The 24953-nt window shown below is 40.7% G+C and overlaps 1 protein-coding gene across 5 annotated transcripts in view; it reads left to right on the forward strand.

Moving 5' to 3' along the window:
• The window catches only part of DOCK3 (dedicator of cytokinesis 3), a 489707-nt gene that overhangs the window by 421334 nt on the left and 43420 nt on the right, over positions 1 to 24953 (forward strand). For all 5 annotated transcript variants that reach the window (XM_047775399.1, XM_047775426.1, XM_047775408.1 and 2 more), the window contains exons 27-33: positions 2419 to 2517; positions 12228 to 12322; positions 14027 to 14102; positions 15033 to 15133; positions 15398 to 15456; positions 17798 to 17946; positions 23020 to 23105. In XM_047775399.1, the coding sequence (XP_047631355.1) occupies positions 2419 to 2517; positions 12228 to 12322; positions 14027 to 14102; positions 15033 to 15133; positions 15398 to 15456; positions 17798 to 17946; positions 23020 to 23105 (665 nt within the window). The remainder of the gene's footprint in view (positions 1 to 2418; positions 2518 to 12227; positions 12323 to 14026; positions 14103 to 15032; positions 15134 to 15397; positions 15457 to 17797; positions 17947 to 23019; positions 23106 to 24953) is intronic.

Genomic DNA, 24953 nt, shown 5'->3' on the forward strand with positions numbered 1-24953 from the left:
CAGAGTTTGCTTGTATCTACAAATTAGTTGTTTTTGTCTGTAGTGTCTATATCTAAACGTCTAGCATCAGGGAAAATGTGATGAGGTAGAATTGCACTGACATTACTGGAGAGTGATCTCCCATGATCTAATTAGAAGAGAAAGCCTCTCAGGAGGAACAGAGAAACACCCCCAGGACCCCCACTTCTATACAGAGTGGACTTCTTAGCCCTAATGTTGAACATGATAAACAGATTGCGTGAACTGTTCCAGTTGGCAGGTGGAAGATTACCGAAATACTTTTGTAGAAAATCTTTTATGGGAGCAAGCCAAGAATGTTAGGGAGAACAGAAAGCACTAAGTGTTCTGGGGCGTTGGGCTTGGAAAGAATGTCTTCTTCATTAGGAACTCCTATTGAGGGCACTATCACTGTAGATAAAAACATATGCACCCTGGCATGTTTTGGTAACACATTCTTCTAACCAACAATGACACAGTGCCGGCTGTGGGTAACTCTATGTTATGTACTTTACAAATATTAACTCATTAGCAGCACTAAAGAAATGATTAATTTTATATGGATTTAATGAAGATGATAACGTTTTAATGAGCACTTCTTTATGTACTGAACTATTTATCTGTTTATTTATATTTGGTCTTTTTGTCTTTTAGGGCCATACCCACGGCATATGGAGGTTCCCAGGCTGGGGGTCCAATCGGAGCTACAGCTGACGGCCTACACCACAGCCACAGCAACACGGGATCCGAGTTGCGTCTGTGTCCTACACCACAGCTCACGGCAACACCAGATCCTTAACCCACTGAGCGAGGCCAGGGATCAAACCTGCGTCCTTATGGATGTTAGTCGGGTTCACTAACTGCTGAGCCACGGCTGGAACTCCCGAAGTTTTTTTGTTTGTTTGTTTGGTTTTTTTGGTCTTTTTAGGGATGCACCTGCAGCATATGGAGGTTTTCAGGCTAGGGGTCAAATCAGAGCTACAGCTGCTGGCTTGTGCCACAGCCACAGCAATGTGGGATCCAAGTCACGTCTGTGACCTACACCGCAGCTCATGGCAACACCAGATCCTTAACCCACTGAACAAAGCCAGAGACCGAACCCACATCCTCATGGATAGTAATCAGGTTTGTTAACTGCTGAGCCACAATGGGAACTCCTCTGAGCTTTTTATTTAAATGTTTTATGTGCATTAATTCATGTGATACAACAAATCTGTAAATTATGGCTTATGCCCATATTTTCAGGTAAAACGAAAATGTACATGAGGTTCATTTATATGAACATATTTTACATAAACAATAATTTCATGGGTCTAAAAAGGACTTGAGAGACTTAAAAACTGTTGTCAAATTCCCATGAGTTTAAAAACATTTGGGAGTTCCCATCGTGGCACAGTGCTTAACGAATCCAACTGGGAACCATGAGGTTGAGGGTTCGATCCCTGGCCTCGCTCAGTGGATTAAGGATCTGGCATTGCCATGAGCTGTGGCGCAGGTCGCGGACGCGGCTTGGATCCCACGTTGCTATGGCTCTGGCGTAGGCTGGTGGCTACAGCTCTGACTGGACCCCTAGCCTGCGAACTTCCATATGCCCCAGGAGTGGCCCTAGAAAAGGCAAAAAGACAAAAAAAAAATTGAAAATTGTCCAAATGAAGTAATTTTCCTCCATCCCTTCTGAGAAGGCAACCTTCAGAGAGGAAGCCATGTGCAGCTGCCCCATGCCAAAAATTTCCATGAGATGATGAAAGTCTTCGGAGTCCTTAAGGTGGAGTTTTTGCCCATGTACCCTAGTTGGAACTTGAATAAATTTTAAAGACTGATTTTTTTATCTTTAAATTTTACTTGTCTTAAAGCCCATAGCTCATCTGCTCTTAAAGGTCAGTTTTGACTCCTCTGCTTTCCAGAGAGTTATATTCATCATGTGTTCCATCTGCCAGGTCCAGTAATCACATGTAAGCTCTGGGAGTTACCCAAGGAGATCCTTGTAGAAGGGCTATTCCAGCCCAGCAGGTTAGGCAGAGTCCAAATTCTGTTCAGAGAAGACTGAGCATCTTGTTCCCAAGAGCCGCTCCAGACTTCAGTGTGGTACCCTGGCAACATATAGTGTCCAAGGACTATGTAGCCAAAGCTTTTGGAGGAAAAAAAACTAGAATATCTGTCTTCCTTGGCTTTACTACTTTGTTACGGGTTAAGGTTTTTCAACTAACCTCATGCTGCAAAGGTCTTACTAAAACTCCCAAGCCCTCCAGGCCCCCCCTTAGCAGAAGAGAAAATGCATTTTCAGAGCCAGCTCTGTCACCTTCCCTTTCATGATCATTGGGGCCATCTCAGACCCTTCCTTCTCTCCTTACCCTCTGTGGATTGGGGGAACACAGCTCTTGTGATTGGCTTTACTAAGTGTTTTTTGGGGTTGGTTCCCAGGGCGAGTATGTGTCCTGCCTTCTCTCACTGCTCCGCCAGATGTGTGACACTCACTACCAGCACCTCCTGGACAACTTCCAGAGCAAAGATGAACTCAAGGTAGGCATAAAAGCACTGAACTTTCCTCTAGGAAAGGAAGCATGCAGCTAAGACTTCCCAGGAGTTTTCCGCCTGCCAGGGAGTGAGTACAAGTGGCCAGTGCTGCCAAGGATGTAAGACTTACCAGCCCCGCTTTAGAGCTGACTGGACAGCTTCCAGAAGATGAAAGTTGGTAATATTCCCATATAGCCAGACCCCAGTAACATTGGCAAGTTTTCTCTGACTGATAGCTGCCTCATGACCACGTACCTCTGTGAGAGGCTACTCTGGGCCATACTGGTTGTCAGCAAACCAGGATTCCTCCCTTTCTTATGAACTCTATAGTCTATTATAAATTTCCCATGAAACAAGCTTCACTGTTTAAAAACTATAGTAATGATAATGATGACAGCTTTTCTTCAGTGAAATGTATTTCTGGAAGATACCTATAGAGAGCAAAAATGGGCACTGGCTGCCAGACTCTGGATCCAGAGCACTGAGGGGCAGATAGTGTAGAGAAATGGGACTGTGATCCAGATAACCAAAAAATGTTCCCAAGCTTTAAATGTTATCAACTACTGACAGACTGCTAGAGCTTTGCATTAGAACATGCTATTCAGTTCCTCCCCAGATAAAAGATCTATGTTCTGCCTCTATCCAGAGTCAAGTCACTTGCATTTCATAGTAGTGCACTATACTGTTTTTCATTTTATTAATCATATTGTATCAGTTAATGTGTCACATGTCACTTTCTGGCATCCGATCCTGCCTGCCTTTCCACAAACATGAGTCTCTGCAGATTGTTATCATTAACTCATTGCAGTGAGGTCAGCTTGTCTTCTTGAAGGGATGAACTTAACAGTCCTTGAAGTAACCTGAAAGTTAGCCAGAGCCCGGAGCTCTTGTGCTGATCCTCAACCAGAATCAGGCTAGCATTGTTCTCTTACTTTTTAATTAAGTGTTTGTTTTTTCACAGAAATGTGTATAAATAATTTTAAAAGCCACAGCACTTTACAAAGTGTGTAACATAAAATTGGCTCCTTGGCTTAACCTGACCCATGTCTAATCACTTCTCCCTAAAGGCAGCCACTTTGAACTCTTGCTATTTTTCAAGTGCTATTCTTGCTATTCTTCTTCAGTAGCTTCTACTGCCATATAATTTTTTTTAAATTTTTAGTTATTATCTATTTTATTCTTACAGAAAATGTGGCGGATTTTCCTGAATCATTTCTCTTAGACATACATGTTCTTCTCATTCTTCAAATAGAGTTTGCATAATTTTTGTTTAAATTGGTCATCAACTCTTCATTTGGTTAGCCAAGATCTGTACTATTACACTTATTTATTTATTTATTTAGCCACACCCATGGCATATGAAAGTTCCCAGGCCAGGGATTGAATCCAAGCCAAAGCTGCAGCCTGTGCCACAGCTGTGGCAATGCCGATCCTTAACCCACACCTCCACAGCAACCCAGGCTGCTGCAGTCAGATTCTTAACCCACTGCACCACAGCAGAAACTATTACACTTCTTTTCTTATAAAGCTTTTGGTTTTCCTGGAATTAATTGCCTCTTGTTCTTGCTTGTTTTTTGTTTTCTTTTGGTTTTCAAACCTGTCTAGGATTTCCTATTCCTTCTATCATTTCTATAATATGCCTTTTTCAACTTTCTTCATCATCAGATTTGTCAGATACTGTCAGGTCACTTCTTTTCCCTAGAGACTTGCCCTCTCTCTCATGTTAGAGACTTTCCTCTTATACGTAGAGACTCCTAGATGCCAGTCTAAGGACATGCCATCTATGTCCTTTGGTGCTAAAGGTGTGTGTACAGGGCTTGTCTCTAGCAGGCTTTCCTGTAGATGACTGAAGAGGGTCTGGCCATTTGGTAAGTGTGTCCTCTAATTTCTGTATTTGTTGGCCTGTTCTCTTGGATTTGTCTATTTCCTTGGAGTAGAATGCTTTACCCCATCTAGGGATGGAGTAGCCAGTCAATATTCGAGGAAGCAGATAGCAAAAAAGGGCTGGGAATTCAGGAGGTAAACTTTCTCTCAATGCCTGTTGTCATTTTGGCACCTCAGCCCTCAACTCTTGCTGTATTCTTTTTTTTTTTTTGCTTTTTTTTTCTTTCCCTTCTTTTTAGGGCCACACTCACAGCATATGGAAGTTTCAGGCTAGGTGTCAAATCGGAGCTACAGCTGCCGGCCTACACCACAGCCACAGCAACACGGGATCCAAGCCACATCTGTGACCTTACACCACAGCTCACAGCAACGCCAGATCACCCACCCACTGAGCGAGGCCAGGGATTGAACCCAAATCCTCATGTGTACTAGTCAGATTCATTTCCACTGTGCTACAACGGGAATTCCCTGTTGCTGTATTCTTAAAGACATCCTCAGTCATCAGCTACTCCAGAGAACAGGCATTAGACTTCCAACAGGGTGGGGAAAGGCTGGTCACCTAGTGATGTGACATGGCAGAGGGGATACTGGGGAGACAATAAGCCAATTTTCCTGGTTTTAGCTCTCATCCCCATTCCCACAGAGGTGCCTGGCAACGCCTACAGTTTCTGAAATTTTTATTGCTGTCACCACCAAAGGATCTAGGATATAGCTTTCTCAAATATACTATGTGACTTACCATGAAAGCTTTCAAAATTTATTAACCTCTTGATTACTGTATTCTCTTCCCCTGTTTTCTTTGTCTCTGCAGGCATATGTATTTCTGTTGCTTGACTGTCATTTTTAGGGGATTTGAGGAAAAACATAAATGAAGGGACATGTTCAATCCATTGTACTAAATATAGAATTCTGTACATATGTTCTTTTTTATGACAACATTTATTGAGATATAATTTGCACACCATAAAATTCACATTAAAAAAATTCTTTTTTTGGCCTTGACCACATCATGTAGCAGTTCTGGGGCCAGGGATAAAACCTGCGCCACAGCAATGAGCCAAGCTGCAGTGGTGACACCAGACCCTTACTTAACCCACTGAGCCACCAGGGAGCTCCAGAAGTCACTTTTTGTGTGTGTGTGTCTTTTTAGGGCTGTACCTCAGCATGTGGAAGTTCCCAGGCTAGGGGTCAAATCAGACCTATAGCTGCCCACCAAAGCCACAGCCACAGCCATGCCAGACCCAAGCCTTGTCTGTAGCTTAAAACCACAGCTCACAGCAATGCCAGATTCTTAACCCACTGAGCAAGGCCAGGGATTGAACCCACATCCTTGTGGATACTAGTTAGGTTTGTTGCTGCTGAGCCACAACAGGAACTCCCCAGAATTCACACTTTTAAATTATATAATTCATTATCTCATTGATTATCCACCTTAAAATGCTTTCACAAGTAACAAGATCAAGTTAATAATTTAAGACTTCCCTTTTGGGAAGAAAAGCCAAGACCAGATGGCTAAATCGGTGAATTATACCAAACTTAAAGACTTAATACCAGCTCTTCACAAACTCCTCCACAAAAATAGAAGAGCAGCTTTCCAGCTAGGTTTATGACGTCACTATTATCCTGATACAAAAACCAGACAAATACATCACAAGAAAAACCAATGTTCCTATGAATAGAAATGGAAAAATCTTCAGCAGAATACTAGCATGCTGAATCCAGAAACATATTAAAAAATTTATATGCCATTATCTATATTTAGACAAAATTATAGTTCAAAAAGATACATGCACCCGCCATGTTTATTGCAGCAGCTATTCACAGTAACCAAGACATGGAAACAACTTAAATGTCTATCAACATATGAATGGATTAAGAAGATTTGGTGCATATACAGTGGAATACTATTTAGCTGTAAAAAATGAAATTATGCCGTTTGCAACAACATGGATGCAACTAGAAATTATCATACTAAGTGAAGCAGGAAAGAGAAGAGCAAATACCATGCAATATCACTTGTATGTGGAATCTAAAATATGGCACAAATGAACCTATCTACAAAACAGGAAACAGACTTACAGACATGGAGAATAGACTTGTGGTTGCCAAGTGGAAGTAGGGAGAGAATGAGATAGACTGGGAGTTTGGGATTAATTGATGCAAACTCTTAAATTAGAATGGATAAACAATAAGGTTCTACTGTATAGCACAGGGAATTATATTCAATCTCCTGTGCTAGATCATGATGGAAAATAATATTTTTTTAAAAAGAATGTATATCTATGTATAACTGAGTTACTTTGCTGTGCAGCAGAAATTGGCACAAAATTGTAAATCAACTATACTTAAATTAAAAAAAATACAAAAAGAAATCCACCAAGCTTTCATGATAAAATCATACAACAAACTAAAAATAGGAGGACACTTCTTTAAACCAATAAAGGACATCTTTGAAAAACCCACAGCTAACATTATACGTAATAACAAAAGACTGAGAGTTCCCTTCGAGGCACAGCGGAAACGAATCTGACTAGGAACCCTGAGGTTGCGGGTTCAATCCCTGGCCTCACTCAATTGGTTAAGGATCCAGCATTTCTGTGATCTGTGGTGTAGGTCACAGACGCAGCTCGGATCTGGCATTGCTGTGGCTCTGGTGTAGGCTGGTGGCTACATCTCTTATTGGACCCCTAGTCTGGGAACCTCCATATACCACAGGTGCAGCCCTAAAAAAAAAAAAAAGACTGAATGTTTTCTTCTTAAGATCAAGAACAAGAGAAACATGTCTATTCTAGCCAATTATATTCATTGTATTAGAGGACCTAGCTAGGGCAGTTAGGCACAAAAGTGAAATAAAAGGCATCCAGATTGGAAAGAAAGAAATAAAACTCTGTCCTCAAAGGATATGATTTTGTATGCAGAAAATCCTAAGGCGGTCACAAAAAACACTATAAGAATTAATAAATGGAGTTCCCATCATGGCTCAGTGGTTAACGAATCCGACTAGGAACCATGAGGTTGCAGGTTCCATCCCTGGCCTTGCTCAGTGGGTTAAGGATCTGGCGTTGCTGTGAGCTGTGGTGTAGGTTGCAGATGCAGCTCAGATCCCTTGTTGCTGTGGCTCTGGTGTAGGCCTGCAGCAACAGCTCCAATTCGACCGCTAGCCTGGAAATCTCCATATGCTGTGGGAGTGGCCCAAGAAATGGCAAAAAGACAAAAAAAGAAAGTAAGTAATAAACAAATTGAGCAGAGTTGGAGGATATACAGTCAATATACAAAAATCCATTAAATTTCTTTACACTAGCAGTGAATGCCCAAAAATGAAATTAAGGAAATAGTTACATTTTCAATAGTATCAAATAAATAAAATAGAGGGAATTCCCTTTGTGGCTTAGCAGTTAATGAACCCAACTAGGATCCATGAAGATGTGGGTTCGATCCCTGGCCCCTGCTCAGTGGATTAAGGATCTGGCATTGCTCTGATTAGACACCTAGCCTGGGAACTTCCATATGCCATGGGTGAGGCCCTAAAAAGCAAAAAATAGTAATAATAATTAGGGAAAGAAATAAAGAAGGCCTAAATTAAAGGAAAGACACTCCATGTTCATGGATTGGAATACCTAATATTAAGATGGTGATAACTTCCCAAAATGATCTACAGGTTTGAAACAACCTATCAAAGTTCTAGCAGTTTTTTTACAAAAAGTGGTAATCTGATCCATAGTTCATATGGAAATATAAGGAATTTGGAATAGCCAAATGGCCTTGAAAAAATGAAATACAATTGGAGGATTGGCACCTTCCAGTTTCAAAACTTAAAATAACAGTAGTCAAGATTGGTACTGGCATAAAGATAGACATAAAAACTAATGGAATTGAATTGAGCATCCAGAAATAAACCTTTATATTTACAGTCAATTGATACTCTGTAAAGGTGCCAAGACAGTTCAATGAGGAAAGAAGAGTCTTTTCAACGAATTGTTCTGGGATAACTTGATATCTTCATGCAAAAGAATGAAATTGTATCTTTCCTCAAACCATATAAAAAAATCAACTCTGAAGGGATCATAGACCTATGTAGAGCTAAACCATAAAACTCTTAGAAGGGAACATAGGAATCTATCTTTATATCCTTGGGTTTAGCAGTGATTTAAGAAGTAAGACACCAGAAGTACAGACAACAAAAGAAAAAATAAGGAAGTTACACTCTATCAAAATTAAAAACTTCTGGGAGTTCCCATTGTGGCTCAGTGGTTAACGAACCTGACTAGTATCCATGAGGACATGAGTTTGATCTCTGGCCTCGCTCAGTTGGTTGGAGATCTGGCGTTGCCAAGAGCTGTGGTGTAGGTTGCAGATACAGCTTGGATCTCGCATTGCTGTGGCTGTGGCATAGGACGGAAGCTACCTCTTAGAATCGACCCACAGCCTGGGAACTTCCAAATGCTGAAGGTGTGGCCCTAAAAAGACAAAAAAAAAAAAATTGCAAACTTCTGTAATCCAAAGCACACTATCAGAAAAGCTGAAGACAAACCACAAAATGAAAGAAAATATTGGTAAATCATGTATCTAATAAAGGACTTTTACCTCAAAAATATAAAGAACTCTTAAAAATCAACAATAAAAAGTCAAAGAACCCAATTTTATAATGGGCAAAGGATTTTCTGGGGGTGCTGCACCTGCTGCATGTGGAAGTTGTTAGGTCAGGGATCAAACCCGTGTCACAGCCCTGACCCAAGCCACCACAGTGCAACACCAGATCCTTAACCTGTTGCACCACAAGGGAACTCCTGGGCAAAGGATTTTAATAGACATTTCCCCAAAGGAGATTTGTAAACAGTTAATACAGTTAAGAATCCGACTGTAGCAGCTCAGATCCCTGTGGAGGTGTGTGGGTTTGATCCCCAGCCTGGCACAGTGAGTTAAAGGATCTAGTATTGCTGCACCTGTGGCTTAGATCATAACTGCTGCTCGGTTTCAATCTCTGGCCCAGGAACTTCCATATGCCGTGGGTATAGCTATTAAACAAAAAATACAAGTATTGTTATTAATTCTAACTTAAACATTTGGTAAAATTCATCAGTGAAGCCATCTGGTCCTGTGCTTTTCTTTGAAGTTTTTAAATTATTAATTTGATCTGTTCATTTATGAAAGGAATGGATGAATTTTGGTAGTTTGTATCTTTTTAAGAATTTGTCCATTTCATCTAGATTTTTATAAGTTTTTACAAATTCTTTAATAATTTGTCCATTTAATCTAGGTATATAATATATAATTTATATATTATGTAATTTGTTGGCACGCATTTGTTCATAGTAGTCTCTTATAGTACTTTCTATTTCTATAACATTGGTAATGATATCCCCTCCTTCATCCCTAATTTTAGTAATTTGAGTCTTCTTTCTTTTTTTCTTGGTCAGACTAGCTAAAGGTTTGTCGATTGTGTTGCTCTTTTCAAAGAACCAACTTTTGGTTTCGTGTTTTTCTCCATTTTCCTCTTTTCTATTTAATTTATTTCCGCCCTAATTTTTGTTATTCCCTTTCTTTTATTTAACTCTGGGAGATTTGCTTTACTATTTCTTGTAGGGCAAGTCTACTAGTAACAAATTCTCTTGCTTTTTAAATCTTAGAATGTCTTAATTTCTTCTTAATTTTTGAATGATAGTTTTCCTAGACTTAAGATGGTTGGTTGACATTTTTTCAGTACCTTGATTATATCATCTCACCTCACTGCCTCTGGCCTCCATTGTGTCTACTGATAAGTCGCCTGTCTTATTGAGAATTGTTTGGACATGTTTCCTCTTGTCGTTTTTAAGATTCTCTCCTTGTTTTTAGCATTTGACAGTTTAACTATGATGTGTCTATATGTAGGTCTCTGTGATTTTATCTTATTTGGAATTTATTGAGCTGCTTGGATGTGTAGATTGAAGAGTTTTTCCATCGAATTTGGGATTTTGTTTTGGATAATATTTCTTCAAATATTTCCTAATTATTTTTTGGACGATATTTCCTCTCTGACATTTCTATTATTTGTATATTTGCACACATGATGGTGTCCCATGGGTCTCTGATGCTATGTTCATTTTCCTTCATTTTTTCTTCCTGTTCCTCAGTATAATCTCAATTGATCTATCTTTAAATTCACTAATTCTTTCTTTTCCCAGTTCAAATCTGCTGTTGAGCCCCTCTAGTGAAATTTTCATTTCAGTTATGGTACAACTCTACAATTTCTATTTGATGATTTTTAAATAATATCTATCTTATTCTCCATTTGGTAGTATATTATTCTTATACCTAATTCTTTAGGCTTGGCTTCCTTTAATTCTTTGAACATATTTATAACTGCTGATTTAAAGTCCCCTAGTAAGTCCCCTATTTGAGCTATCCCAGGTGTTTCTGTTTACTTCTTTTTTCTTACATATGGGCCATACTTTCCTGTTTTATTTCACATCTTATAATTCCTTTTCTTGAAATTGGACAATTTAAACAATGTGGCAACTCTGGAAATCAGATTCCCTTCCCCTTACCACATCTCTAGGGTTTGTTACTATTTTGCTCTTGTTGTTGATACATGTTTGTTTGCTTTAGTGTCTTTCCTGGACTGATTCTTTCATGTCTGCATATTTTTGTTTTGTGCAGCCACTGAAGTCTTCATTCATGATTAGCTAATAACTAGACAGAGATTTCCTTAAATGCCTTAAATCAACAAGTCTTCCACACTTTGCTAAGTGTCTCTGTGGTGTTGGGGCTTGCCTTCAGTGCTTCAGGCAGTTTACATTGCTGCCTTAACCTTTACTTCTTGCTTGCATAGAGCCTCAAAGTCAGCCAGAAGTGAGAGATTAGGCTTCCTAGGTCTTTCCTGGGAATGCGTACAGCCCTGCACACATATGTGGCCTTATAAATCCCTAGGAATATGTCAGAGCTTTTCAAATCCCCATGTGGATATCTCATCACTCAGATTTTTCTTTTAAATGTTTTGGCCATTCTCTTGTTTGCCCCAGTTGTTATGTTTGCTTCACACAAATGGAATGTTGAATTGTTATAGCTGATTTTTTTTTCAACAAATGCTCTAGGGATAAGGCTCTTCTCTCTCAGTGAACTCTGAGTCAGGTCAGCTAAGCCCTCTGAATGGGGCTTTCCCAGGTCACTGCCAAATAAATCAAACAGTAACAGTTCTCTTGGGATGGCACTTTGGGGGCACTCCAAAACCGTCTTGTCTTTTCTGGTGACTGCTAGGCTGTTGGCTTTCACCACTATTGTGGTTCTAGAGCTGCTTGTTTTCAAGGATAGTTTGAAGGTACTGAAATTCAACCATTTTTCTTGAATAACACTCCTTGGATCATTGCAAGCCTTTGATTACCGGTCTTTGCCGCTGTTCTCATTGCTATCATAGAAGAGCACATTTTTTGAAGGTACTTACTCTGCCATTCCCTAAAGTGCCTCACCTGTCAGTGTGTGCTTAACATCCAATAAAGCAAGTCCTTAATGATCAAGTGTTCAAGGTACATGCCCCAAAGATTAAGACCCATGGACTCAGTTGGATACCATTTCTGCTGGACCTCCTGTGCTTTGGTCTTTAGGCTCTGGGCTGAGTGGATTATATAGCTGCATCTCTTCTGTCCAGTTTGGTACTGTTCCCATGTGGCCTGTGAGAGTTCCCACAACTCACTCTCAGATAACCCTCTTAAAAGAAAAGCAAATCATGAGGGTAACCAGTGTCTTACCCACTGGTCTCACCCATCCTCATGATCTAGAGGTCAGGAGAGCCCTGTTGAGGAAATGTATGCCACAGTGGTAGAGGTGGCATCTCACATCAGATTTTCCTCTTGGATCAGGAATTCCTGCTGAAGATTTTCTGTGTGTTCCGGAACCTGATGAAGATGAGTGTCTTTCCTCGGGACTGGATGGTGATGAGACTTCTTACAAGCAAGTAAGTGTGGAAGGGTACTTCACCAGCATCCACAGAGCTGTTCTTAGAGAGAGTGTATGTATATGTAAGAGAAGAAGCAAGACAGAAATCAAGGTCAAGGCCATCGGGACAGAGAGCAGAGGGTAAATGTGAAAATGTTTGGAGGTACAATCAGTAGGACTTGGCCATTTACCAAAGTTCAAGGAGAAGAAAGAGTCAAAGATAGTTCAAAAATGGAGTCTGAGTGCCTGGCAAATGATGTCATGATAAGGATAGAAAAGGATATGTAAAGAATGTGAAATAGAATACCTAGAAAAGGGTTCCTCCTTGAGGAGGGCCTGTTCATTGGCCTCTGTTGCTCTGTAGTTTCATGCAGTATCCTGATTTCTCCTCTTGATTTGTTTTGTGTTGTCTGCCAGACATTGCTTACCTCCCGTAGCTAGTGGTAATTACCTACTGGAGACCTGGCTGTGGGACTCTGACCACTTCTGACTCTGGCCCCATAATTCACTCTAGGGCTGACCTCAAATTGTCTGCCCCATTCGTATTTCTACCCTGTGCTTCTGACTGGCAAACCAGACAAGTAATTTGGGTGGTAAGGGGCTTGCTTGTCTGGTCTCCCTCCACTCGCTAGCCTACTGCCTCCACCCACTCATCTGCCTTTTATGTTGGAATTATACAGAATGTAGTGGAATTATTTATGTTAAATGTATTAGCAAGGTATCAGCATGGTCTTTTCACTTTATACTTTTCGTAGCACTCTTTTTTTCTTTTTTCAAAACTGCACACATTTTATACAGAATAGAAAAATGGTTATAAACGGAGTTGCACAGGTATTTCCTCAAACAGTGGATTTGCCATTTGATCCCCTCTTGTCTCTATCTCTTTGCTCTACTCAGACCACTTCAGGCTTTCCAGCCCATTCTATAGGAGCAGCTTCTTCTTTCAAGGCTTTTACTTTTCAAATTTGTTTGCTGGTGACTAGTCTCTCTAATGCACCAATTTTGCCTTGGCCTTCTTCTTCACCAGAGGTTAGGTGCCGTTGTTGGACATTAGCTCCTTTGCCAGGCATCCAATACCCTCTCTAGTCAAACCATTACCTGCCTATCCCACGTCACTTCCTCTCTCCCTTATCTTGTGCCCTCAGTTCTAGCAAGTCAGCCCCTTAAATATGCCCAGGCTAAAATCTAAAGTGATATTCTAGATCAAAGGTGAAATCAAATGACTTATAGATGAAAACAATAGCATGTGACAAAAGTAGAGATTTAATAACTATAAACTTCTATTATCAAGTAAAATAATAGAATGATACTCTAAGTCCTCTGGTGGTCACGATATATGTTCATTATCCAGGATCCCCAAAATGCTAGAATCACTCTTTGAACTGGAAGAAACCTTGAAGATTCATCAAACCCCACTCTCCTCCTTTTATAGGCAGGGAAACTAGGGCCCAGAGAGAAGTGGTACCAAGGCCAGGTGATGGCAGAGCTAAGTCTAGAACATACTGATATTCTGTACTTCTCTGCCAACTATGGGGCGTTTCTCCAGGATGGGTGTTTTTTTATGGGGTTGGTGCCATCTATCTCTTTCCTTTAAAGTTGTTTCTTACATGAGAGCTAGTTGTGCTTAAGAAGTTTGTACAGGAGCCATAAACCACTGATGCTAAGCTATCGGATGCCACTGTTAGTCTTTTAACTCTGCCAACGCCTTGTTCCCTTACTGCAGTATTATAGTCACTACTGTCCAGTACCTATCTTCTGCACTACACAAGAATTTCACAGAGACAGACTTCGACTTTAAGGTAGGAGCTCCTGAAATCCATCACTATCTTTGTAATAACCCTAGAAAGCCAAAACCAATCTCACTGTTCATTTTTATTATATATCTTTTCATTCTTTTTTAAAAAATTTTTTACTGACATATAGTTGATTTACAAGGCTGTTTCAGTTTCAGGTGTATAACAAAATGAGTCACTATGCATAAATCCATTCTTTTTCAGATTTGTTTCCCATATAGGTTATTACAGGATATTGAGTAGATTACCCTGTGCTATACAGTAGGTCCAAGCTCACTATTTTTGTTTTATTTAAAACAACTACTTTATTTTGCTTACCATTTTGCAGGTCAGGAATTTGAGAAGGATTCAGCTAGGTTTCTGCTAGGTGGCTAGGGGCTTTCTTTTGTTTTTGTTTTTTTTATGGCCACATCTGCAGCATATGGAAGTTCTCAGGCTAGGGGTTGAATTGGCAGCTGCAGCTGCCAACTACACCACAGCCACAGCAACACTGGATCCAAGCTGCATCTGCGACCTACAGTAGGCTGCTTAACCCACTGAGTGAGGCCAGGGATCAAACCCACATCTTCACAGAGACTACGTCAGGTCCTTAACCCGCTAAGCCACAAGGGGAACGCGTAGGGGCTTTTTCTTAATATGTTCGTAGTATCAAATAGTTTCCAAGCTTGATAGTGATTAGAGTATGACCTAGGAGACCCCCGTTGGAGGTATTGGGAACCAGACATCCATGAGTATGTTTTCTAGTCCAGAATCAACACTCTTGGTTTCAGAGAAGTCAAGAAAGGAGGGGAAAGTCCTATTTGCAAAGACATTTTTAAAAATCAAGATCTTAATGTTGTGAAATGAATTCTGTGCTCCATGCATATATTTAGAGTCTCTCCTTGCAAGGTTAAGGAATCAGGCTGTCATATGTTTCTTCTTTCTCTGTCTCTCTAGGTGTGGAATTCTTATTTTAGCCTGGCAGTTCTGTTCATAAACCAGCCAAGCCTTCAGCTAGAAATCATCACTTCAGCCAAGAGGAAGAAGATTCTAGATAAGTAAGACATATGTCTCTTATTCATCTTCCCAAGATGTGCCCAGATGGGGTTATGATTCCATGAGAGGCTCCTTCAGAAGTCCACAAAGTTCTCACTGGGGTAGCTTCCCAAGGAGCCAAGTGTAAGAGTTCAGCTGAGAGCCAGATGACTTAATGCTTGGGGAAGCGTTAGGAACATTGCTGAAATACTGGCCTCCTTAGATTTGTAGCTTTGTCTTCCTGAACCTTCTCCCACTAATAGCTGCTTCCTGTGCTCTGTTCCCAGGTATGGGGACATGCGTGTTATGATGGCTTATGAACTGTTCAGCATGTGGCAGAATTTGGGTAGGTCTTTTCTCCATATTTTTCCCCTACACATACTGCATAGGCAAATGAAAAAAAAAAGTGGCAAGACTAATAACTTCCCCCAGGTTTTATGAGTATTAATTCAGACCCAAGAGATTTTTACATATCTTTAACATAACACCTCAGATGGATGGTATAGTGTAGCACAAGTACACAAAGCCCTTGGCAGTGAGAGTTAAGCTGAGAAAGAGACCCCAGGAATACATATGCACAATCTCTTTTTTTTTTTTGTCTTTTTTGCTATTTCTTGGGCCGCTCCTGCGGCATATGGAGGTTCCCAGGCTAGGGGTCGAATCAGAGCTGTAGCCACCGGCCTACGCCAGAGCCACAGCAATGCGGGATCCGAGCTGCGTCTGCAACCTACACCGCAGCTCACAGCAACGCCGGATCATTAACCCACTGAGCAAGGGCAGGGACCGAACCCGCAACCTCATGGTTCCTAGTCGGATTCGTTAACCACTGCGCCACAACGGGAACTCCCACAATCTCATTTTTTAAAACTAAAGTCAACAGGAGAAAAAGATGAGGCTCCAGTAGTTTTTACTACTTCGAGAACTTATAAGATCCTCTGTGCTCATCATGTCCCAGATGTTACAGGCCGAAAAGCATCGATCTTGGAGATACTCAGCACATGAGCAAGGGCAGCTATTCATTTTAATAAAGATTAAAACACTTTTTGAGTCTCTAGTATGCAGGCTTCCAGACCAGGTTCCTGCTGCCAGTTGTGTGTAAGAAGGAAATTACAGCCCCTAGGTGAGATCAATTTGAGTCTCCTGTCTTTCAACAGCTTCTCTTTACAGCTTCTCTAATATCTACTGCTTTGGATCTTAAATTGTCAGAATTTTTGGTAAAATCCTTGGATTGCCCTAGTGACTAGGTGGGCCATTCTTTGGTCCTGTAGGCTTCTTAGTAGACTGTCAGGATGCTAGAGAAGCCACTGTAGTTCTTCCCAGGGAAGTCTGCTTTCAACTAAGCTAAGAATCTGAAATCTTAGGAATGATGGCCATAAAATCTTATAGTTCCCCATTAACATCCCATTATTCACCGACCCTAGAGGCAGCAAGCAAAGTGCAAGGCATTCCTGGCAGCACTAGGGCAGGGATCCAGGAGTGGGGATTCATTTCCCCCAAAAGGTTTTCTAGCTTCAGTACCCTTACTCCCTGCATCCAAAACAGTTCAAGTATAGACTTTAACATTGAAGATGACTCTGAAATTCCCAGGAACTTTCTAGTTTGCGACTGGCAAGTGTACCAAATACCAAGATTGGAATATGCAGAAACTGCCTCAGGGCTAACATTTGTTCTTTAGATAGGCTTTCCACATGGAAGAAATCAAAAAAGATGTCAAATTCCCCTGATAAAGCCATTCCTGATTATTGTTTTTGATGGAAATGATGTTTCCTGTTCTCAAGAACTGATTTTATTTGGCTGTAACAATCATTACACAGGCCCACAGTTTGTCTCTTTAGTCTCTGAAGCACTGAAAGCAGAGCTCTGGAAGGTGGTTCACTCTGTTTTATCATTACAAGGAAGAGAAAAGTCCTGCCTATTGTCCTCAAAACTGATCCTGGCTTCGGGAACATGCCTCAGATGGCAGGGTAGTCACACCACTCACTACCCACAGAAAGATCTCATTAAGAAAACTGAAGGATGAGCCAAGCTTGTCTGAGTAAATGTAGTGCTACCATCAAAAATGCAATGTGAAGAGAAAGGGTAGAGGTGGGTTGTACACACACAGAGTCTCTTAGCCAGTCTATCAAGGTTCCTGCTAATTCAGGAGGGGACCTCTTGGGCTTACTTGAGTATAGGCAGTGAAGAGGCCCATGGCTTCAGACCTCTGGTGGCTGGGCCCAGGACTGAACATCTTCATCATTTAAATGCCTCTGGGCTACGGGGAAGAAACCCAAAGGATAGTACATTGTGTTTAAGTAGAACTAGGTGAATTTTTCTTGCTAAATAAATGCTGTGAACAGACTATCTGCATCTATTACAGGGTACTCAGAAATCTTACTCTGTCTAGAGGAGTGAACTTTGTTCCTTGACCTTAGAATTATTTTCAGATAGTTTGTGGAAATTCCCAGTAAATTCTTTGGAAAATTTGTACCTGTTGAACATTTGTTTTAACTGGACTGGGCCAGTTTAATCCCTAAACCCTAAAAGGCCAAGAGAAGGATATATCTCAGAAATCCATAAGGAGGGCTTGCTATGTTCTCAGATGCTTCCAGTGAAGGTCAAATCATGTGCTGTGGCCCTACTTGGGAAGCTTCTGTGGAATGAGCAAAGCAAGTATAAACTAATATCTGTTGCGTTTTGTTGTTCAGGTGAACATAAGATCCACTTTATTCCGGGAATGATTGGTCCTTTTCTGGGTGTGACACTGGTCCCACAGCCAGAAGTGCGAAATATCATGATTCCCATCTTTCATGACATGATGGACTGGGAGCAAAGGAAAAATGGCAACTTCAAACAGGTAAGACAACACTGGGCAACATTAAGGGTGCTTTCCCCTGGAATGAACCCCCTTTTGCCCAGGCATGTGATCCAGATGCTCAGGCTATAGTTCCAGTGAGAATGGACTGTACCTTGGCCATCTTGAGTCCTGTTCAAGGGTTCCGCTAACTTCCTGGCCAGAATTAATTTTGAATTTTCTTCCTGAAGTTAGAGGCCAGAAAAGAAACAGAGGAAAGGCATTGGACATCATGTGAAAGGAACTTTCTAAGCAAGGAAAGAATGACCGAGACTGTAACCTCCCAGCTTTATTCAGGAGGAAGTTGTGCGAACGTTTTATCTTTCCTCTCTGGAGGACTCCTAAGGTGTCTAGGCATTTCTAGGGCTAGACCCCAGACCATATGACTTTTCACAACCTAAAATTTCATGGACCCCTGCACGGATGGGTGGGTCCATAAGATGTAAGCCCTTGGCTTCTGACTGAGTGGCTTCAGGCTGTCCTTCTGTGCAGTTCTTCTGTCACCCTACGATGGAGAAGATGGATCCCATCATTTCATCTATAGCTCCAGGGAATAGAACTAGGAACAGTAGGTGTCAGTGGTAAAAAAGCCAATTTTAGCTAATAAAAGAAATAACTTGCTAACAACAAAAACTGTCCTCTGTAAGCTGGCCTGCTTTGGGAGATGGGGAGTTCCTCTTTCCTAGTGCTTCTCAAACAGAAGCTCCCTAGAGGCCTCTAGGGAAAATTTCTATATTGGCTTGGAGACTGTACCAGTTTTCCACTAAGCTTTTCAGTCCTGTGATTCTGGGATGAACCAGTGCTCTTAGAGTGAATGACTATAAGAGTGAGGAAGGGACAAGGCAAACAATAATTTTTTAATTTTTATTTATTTATTTTTAAATTTACAAAGAGTAAAATTCACTTTTTGGGATTTACAGTTGTATAAATTTTGGCAAACATATAAAGTCATATAACCACTACCATAGTCAAGATTTTTTTTTTAATTCCCAAAAATTCCATCTTGCTGCTCCTTTGTAGTCTAACCCTTCCCCTACATTTAACCTATGGCAACCATTGATCTATTCTCCATCACTACACTGTAGGTGTACCTTTTCCAGAATGTCGTGTAAATGGAATCATGTAGACCATAGCCTTTTGAGACTGAAAACTTTCAGTTAGCATAATGCTATTGAGAACTTCATCCATGTTGTTAAATATATTAGTTTTTATATTGCTGAGTAGTATTCCATTGCGATTTATTCATTCACCATTTGAAGAATATTTGGATTATATACACCTCTTGGTGATTATGAATAATCCAAATGTTCTTCAAATGGTAAAGTTTATACAGTAAAAAACATATAAACTTTCACTTTTCTTAGATAAATACCTAGGGATAGGATTGTTGAATATGTAATAAATGTATATTTAACTTTATAGGAAGCTATCTTAGAGTTCCTGTTGTGGTGCTGCGGAAATTAATCCGACTAGGAACCATGAAGTTGCAGGTTCGATCCCTGCCTCACTCAGTGGGTTAAGGATCTGGTGTTGCCGTGAGCTGTGATGTAGGTCTCAGATGTGGCTCAGATCCCGAGTTGCTGTGGCTATGGTGTAGGCTGGCAGCTGTAACTCTGATTAGACCCCTAGCCTGGGAACCTCTGTCTGCTGCAGGTGTGGCCCTAAAAAGCACAATAAATAAATAAATAAGAAACTATCTAAAACTGTTTTCCAAAGCAACTATGCCATTTTGAAGTCCATACAGCGTATGAAAGTTCCATTTGATCCATATACTCATCAGAATTTGATATTATCTCTCTGTTTATTTTAGCCATTCTAACAGGTATATAGTTGTATATCACTGGGGTTTTAATTTCCACTTCCCTAATGACTAATGATGCTGAATATCTTTTAATGTGCTTATTTACCATCTTTATACCTTTGGTAAAATAAATTTATTCAGGATTTGTGTTCATTTTTATCTTCTTATTAAGTTTTTAGGGTTCTTTGTATATTCTGGATATAAGTCCTTTATATATGATTTACTCATATTTTCTCCCAGTCTTTAGCTTGTCTTTTTATTTACTAAACAGTTATCTTTCATAGAACAGAAGTTTTTAATTTTCTTTCTTTTTTTTTTAATCTTTTGTCTTTTTAGGCCCAGACCTGTGGCATATGGAGGATCCCAGGCTAGGGGTTGAATCAGAGCTACAGTTGCCAGACTGCGCCACAGCCACAGCAACGCCACATCTGAGCCACATGTGAGACCTACACCACAGCTCACAGCAATGCCAGATTCTTTTTTTTTTGTCTTTTTGTCTTTTTGTCTTTTCTATGGCTGCACCCATGGTGTATGAATGTTCCCAGGCTAGGAGTCTAATCAGAGCTATAGCTGCCAGCCTATGCCAGCAGCACAGCAACATGGGATCTGAGACACATCTGCAACCTACACCACAGCGCATGGCAACGCTGGATCCTTAACCCACTGAGCAAGGCCAGGGATCAAACCCGCAACCTCATGGTTCCTAGTCAGATTTGTTTCCACTCTGCCACAACGGGAACTCCGGAAGTTTTTAATTTTCATGCGGTCTAATTGATCATTACTTTTCTTATGGGATCATGCTTTGGGGATCATATCTGAGAACTCTTTACCTAACTCAGGACCATAAAATTTTTTCTCCTATGTTTCTTCTAGAAGTTTTAAAATTTTACATTTAGATCAATGATCTATTTTGAGGTAATGTTTGTATAAGATGTGAAGTATGGGTCAAGGCTTTTTAATTTTCCTTTTTACATGTGGATGTCCAGCATCGTTTGTTGAAAAGACTATATTCTTTGTCAAAAATCAGTGGACCAGAGTTCCTGTCATGGATCAGTAGTTAACGAATCCAACTAGGAACTATGAGCTCACGGCAGTAACGGATTCTTAATCCACTGAGCAAGGCCAGGGATCAAATCTGCAATCTCATGGTTCCTAGTCGGATTCATTAACCACTGCGCCACGACAGGAACTCCAGTATCTTCTTTTATCAGCACTGCACGGGGGTGAGGAAATAACGTCCCTAAATCCTTCCATCAACAGTACCTTTGCCTAATACAGAAATTTAATACTTGAATAGGCATCAGAACAACCTGATATGGGAAAAGAATCTGAAAAATAATGTATATGTATGTATGTATAAGTGAACCACCATGTTGTACAGCAGAAATTGACACAACATTGTAAATCAACTAAAATTTAAAATTTTTTTTTAAATGAAAATACAAAAAAATTAAAAACCAAAAACAAATTTTGAAAAAATATTAACAAATACTAAGTTAGGATATTAAGACTAGGTCTATTAATGATTAGGCCATATTTTTCAATTCAGTTATCAATAAATTCATTGTAATTTAAATAAAAAAGAACTGGAATCTTCTTAAACCACAGGTTAACCCCTGAGTTTTTGATCTATGGAGCCCAAGAATTTTCATTTCTAACAAGATCTCTAGCGACTGGTGCCACTGGCCCAGGGACCCATTTTGAGAACTTCAGGAAACTGCTGCACCCGTATTTGCAGTTTTACTCTTCTGCTGCTCCAGGTCCCCTTCCCAGCTTTGCCTTGTTCTAGAAAGCACAACCTATACCTGTATGTGTGAAGAGAGATTCCCTACCTGACTTTACATGACCCCAGGCAAGTCCCTGCCGGTGCCTTTTCTGCACATAGAGAAAACCAGATGGCCTTGATCCCTAAGAACCCCTGAGATCAGACTTTGTATTTATTCTGAAATGTATATTCAAGTAGCTGACTCATCAGGCCAAACATAAAAGCACAGCAGTCTCCATCCTGACCACAGCATACCACTATAAAAGGGCCATATTTATTCATCCATTCTCATTTTCTGCTGACAGGATTTCAGAAACTATAATTGCCTTCGATGAATTTCCTAATTAAATTATTCTTTTATTGGAGTTCCCGTCATGGCACAGTGGAAACAAATCGACTAGGAACCATGAGGTTGTGGGTTCAATCGTTGGCCCCACCAAATGGGTTAAGGATCCGGCGTTGCCGTGAGCTGTGGTGTAGGTCGCAGACGTGGCTCGGATCCGGCGTTGCTGTGGCTGTGGCGTAGGCAGCAGCTTTAACTCTGATTTGACCCCTAGCCTGGAAACCTCCATATGCCATGGGTGTGGCCCTAAAAAGAGAAAAGACAAAAAATATATATTCTTTTATTACTTTATTACTCTGGTCCTATGTGGAGTGAGAAAGTGCTTTTGTTATAGCATATTAGTAACTGTAGCCATGCCATTTTTTTATTTACATAAAATATCTATACAAATAATACCACAATACCATATTTTAAAGACTAATGAAGGGTTTAAAAGATTTTATCTCACATCACTTACAACTAGTTTCCCACCTCAGAGTAAATGCAATGAGGCCTATTAGAAAAGTAGCTAAGCACTGTTGAACGCCTTGCAGATTAGTGGGGTGGGAATGAATGCAGTATTGCTCCTCATGGTTTAGGAATCCAATAACAAGTGCAGGAGGCCCCAATAATGAGGCAGCAACAGGGGCAACAGTTCCAAGGGCTTTCAGTCCTATGAGGACAAAGAATGGAGGCTTTTGTCCTAAAGGAAACGCATCTCCCTTAGCCCAGACTAATGTCAGACATTACAGTAAGGACCAACCCCCCAGCAAGCTTCTTTTGTGACTGGCTGACTAGAGGGTAAAGTTCTAACCAAATGTATTTTATACATACATATTCTTTTGAATGAACTTTTTTTTTTTAAGAAAGAAAAAAAAAAAACACCTGACGAAGCTCTCTTTTGGATCCAAAACACTTTTCTCTCCAGGGAATCCTTGCCTTTTCCCCTTAGATTGGGAAAAGAGTATCTGAGATTTGTAAGCTCCAGCCCTTATTTCAGCCGCTAGAGTGGGAGCCCTTCCTGATTTGGGGAGGCAAGGTGCTTTCTTGATGCTACAGATGAGACCCTACCTTCTCTAGGATTTATTTGGTGCAAGGACAAAATATCACCTATTACCATCCCCACCTATCACGGAGGCTGAATTTCCCACCCTTCCTGTGATTTACAGAATATCTGCTTCCCTCTAGGTGGAGGCCGAGCTGATTGACAAGCTGGACAGCATGGTGTCTGAAGGGAAGGGCGACGAGAGTTACAGGGAGCTCTTCGGACTGCTGTAAGCTGCTTCAGCCCCAGGCACCCTACGTTGGGGGAGAGGGTGAAGTGGGCTAATGAAGGTTAGGGGAGTAACCTATGCCAGGCAGGCCTCAGAGGGTGGGCATCAGGAGAGACCTGGGTTTTTCCTAGTGGTAGCCGTGCTTGCCTTCTGTCAACAAGAAAGTGGCATCCTGACAGCAGGCTCTCTCAGGGATTGCCATAGTTGACTGAAGGTATAGAGACGGGTGATAACTCTGAGCCCCTAGGTTTGCTGATAGGAAAGGATCATCATATGTCTTCATAGGATACACTGTATCCAGTTGGGCAAATAGCTGGTGAGGACTTAATGAGGGTTCATTGCTGGCATTTCTGAAGGAAAAAAATAAATCTCTGCCTTGTAAGATTGTACAGTTATCTTGAAACAGTTAGCTTTGTACAGTTAGATTTTCACCTTTTGTAAAGCAGGGTTGTACTGACTGACATCAACAGTCCCAGGTCAACCAGTTGTGGCTTGTGTCTTGAGTTGATGGGGGCCAAGAGACCTTACAGGACTTGTCACAGGGCTAAATCCAAAGTAGGGACTCAGGAGAACCATGGTCTTCCCAGATAGAGAGTAAAGCTGTGTATTTTATCTTCCTAAAAAGATAAAATTTTAAGACATTTACAACGTTAGAGCCCTTTCCCATCTCACTCATTATTTCTAGCTTTGAGATTTTCTTTTAGTGCCATTTTGAAAATAAGCTTATAACATATTTTCTAAGAATAATACTGTATATTTGCCTAGAACTTTAGGATGTACAAAATGTGTTGATATTTCTTATTTAATCCTCAAAATCACCTGTGAGGTGGGGAAGGCGGATAGTATCTGGATGAATAGAAGTGATGAAACTGAGCTCAGAGAAGTGGTAGCATGCCCTCAGTTGCATAGCCAGTAAGAAGCAGCTCTAGGAGTACAGCCCAGATGTTCCAGTTTCCAAAAGGGGATATCTTTCTGCTATACCCTGCCTACTTTGTTCAATAAAATATGAATTTACTTGAAATTTAAATAATTGTAATTTGTGAAAATGAATCCATCCTTTAGTATTTCTCTTTTAACTGAATATGTTTCTAATTGTGGAAATAAGGCAGAGAAATATCTTCCTAAGCCACTAACAGATGATTTCACTATGGAAGAAAAAGCACAAAAATAACTTGCAGGAGTTCTCTGGTGGCTAAATGGTTAAGGATCTGGTGTTGTCACTGCTGTGGCACAGGTTCAGTCCCTGGTCCAGGAACTCCTGCATGCCACAGGTGTAGCCAAGAACAATAATAATTACTTGCTATTAGTAATTACCTGACCAAATAGTGTTTCATAAACTCTTCTAAATCTTGTCTAAGAAACTGAAAAGCACTGATAACCATGGAGCAGCATTTTCCAGTTTGTACTTTGAGGAAGATGTTTGTAGGTATATGCAGGGAGCTGAGGTGGGGGGAGTTCATCTTGGGCTTACCAGTTTAGAAAACACTCAGTTAAGCAGTTCCCATCATGGCTCAGCAGTAACAAACCTGACTAGTATATATGATGACGTGGGTTTGATCCCTGGCCTCGCTCAGTGGGTTAAGGATCTGGCATTGCCATGAGTGGCTCGGATCCCAAGTTGCTGTGACTGTGGCATAGGTCAGCAACTACAGCTCCAATTTGACCCCTAGTCTGGGAACATATGTCACAGATGCAGCCCTAAAAGCCCTCAGTTAAGCAAAATTGAATAGGCCTCTGTATTACAGGATTTCTCAAAGCCTTTCATATGCAAAAAGATGTGAAAAATCTCCAAAAGGAGGGTGTAGTGATCAGCGTTTCCATGCTTGCTCGCAGAGTACCTCTCTGTCC

Source organism: Phacochoerus africanus, chromosome 1 (assembly GCF_016906955.1).
Source record: "Phacochoerus africanus isolate WHEZ1 chromosome 1, ROS_Pafr_v1, whole genome shotgun sequence".
NCBI classification, from domain to species: domain Eukaryota; kingdom Metazoa; phylum Chordata; class Mammalia; order Artiodactyla; family Suidae; genus Phacochoerus; species Phacochoerus africanus.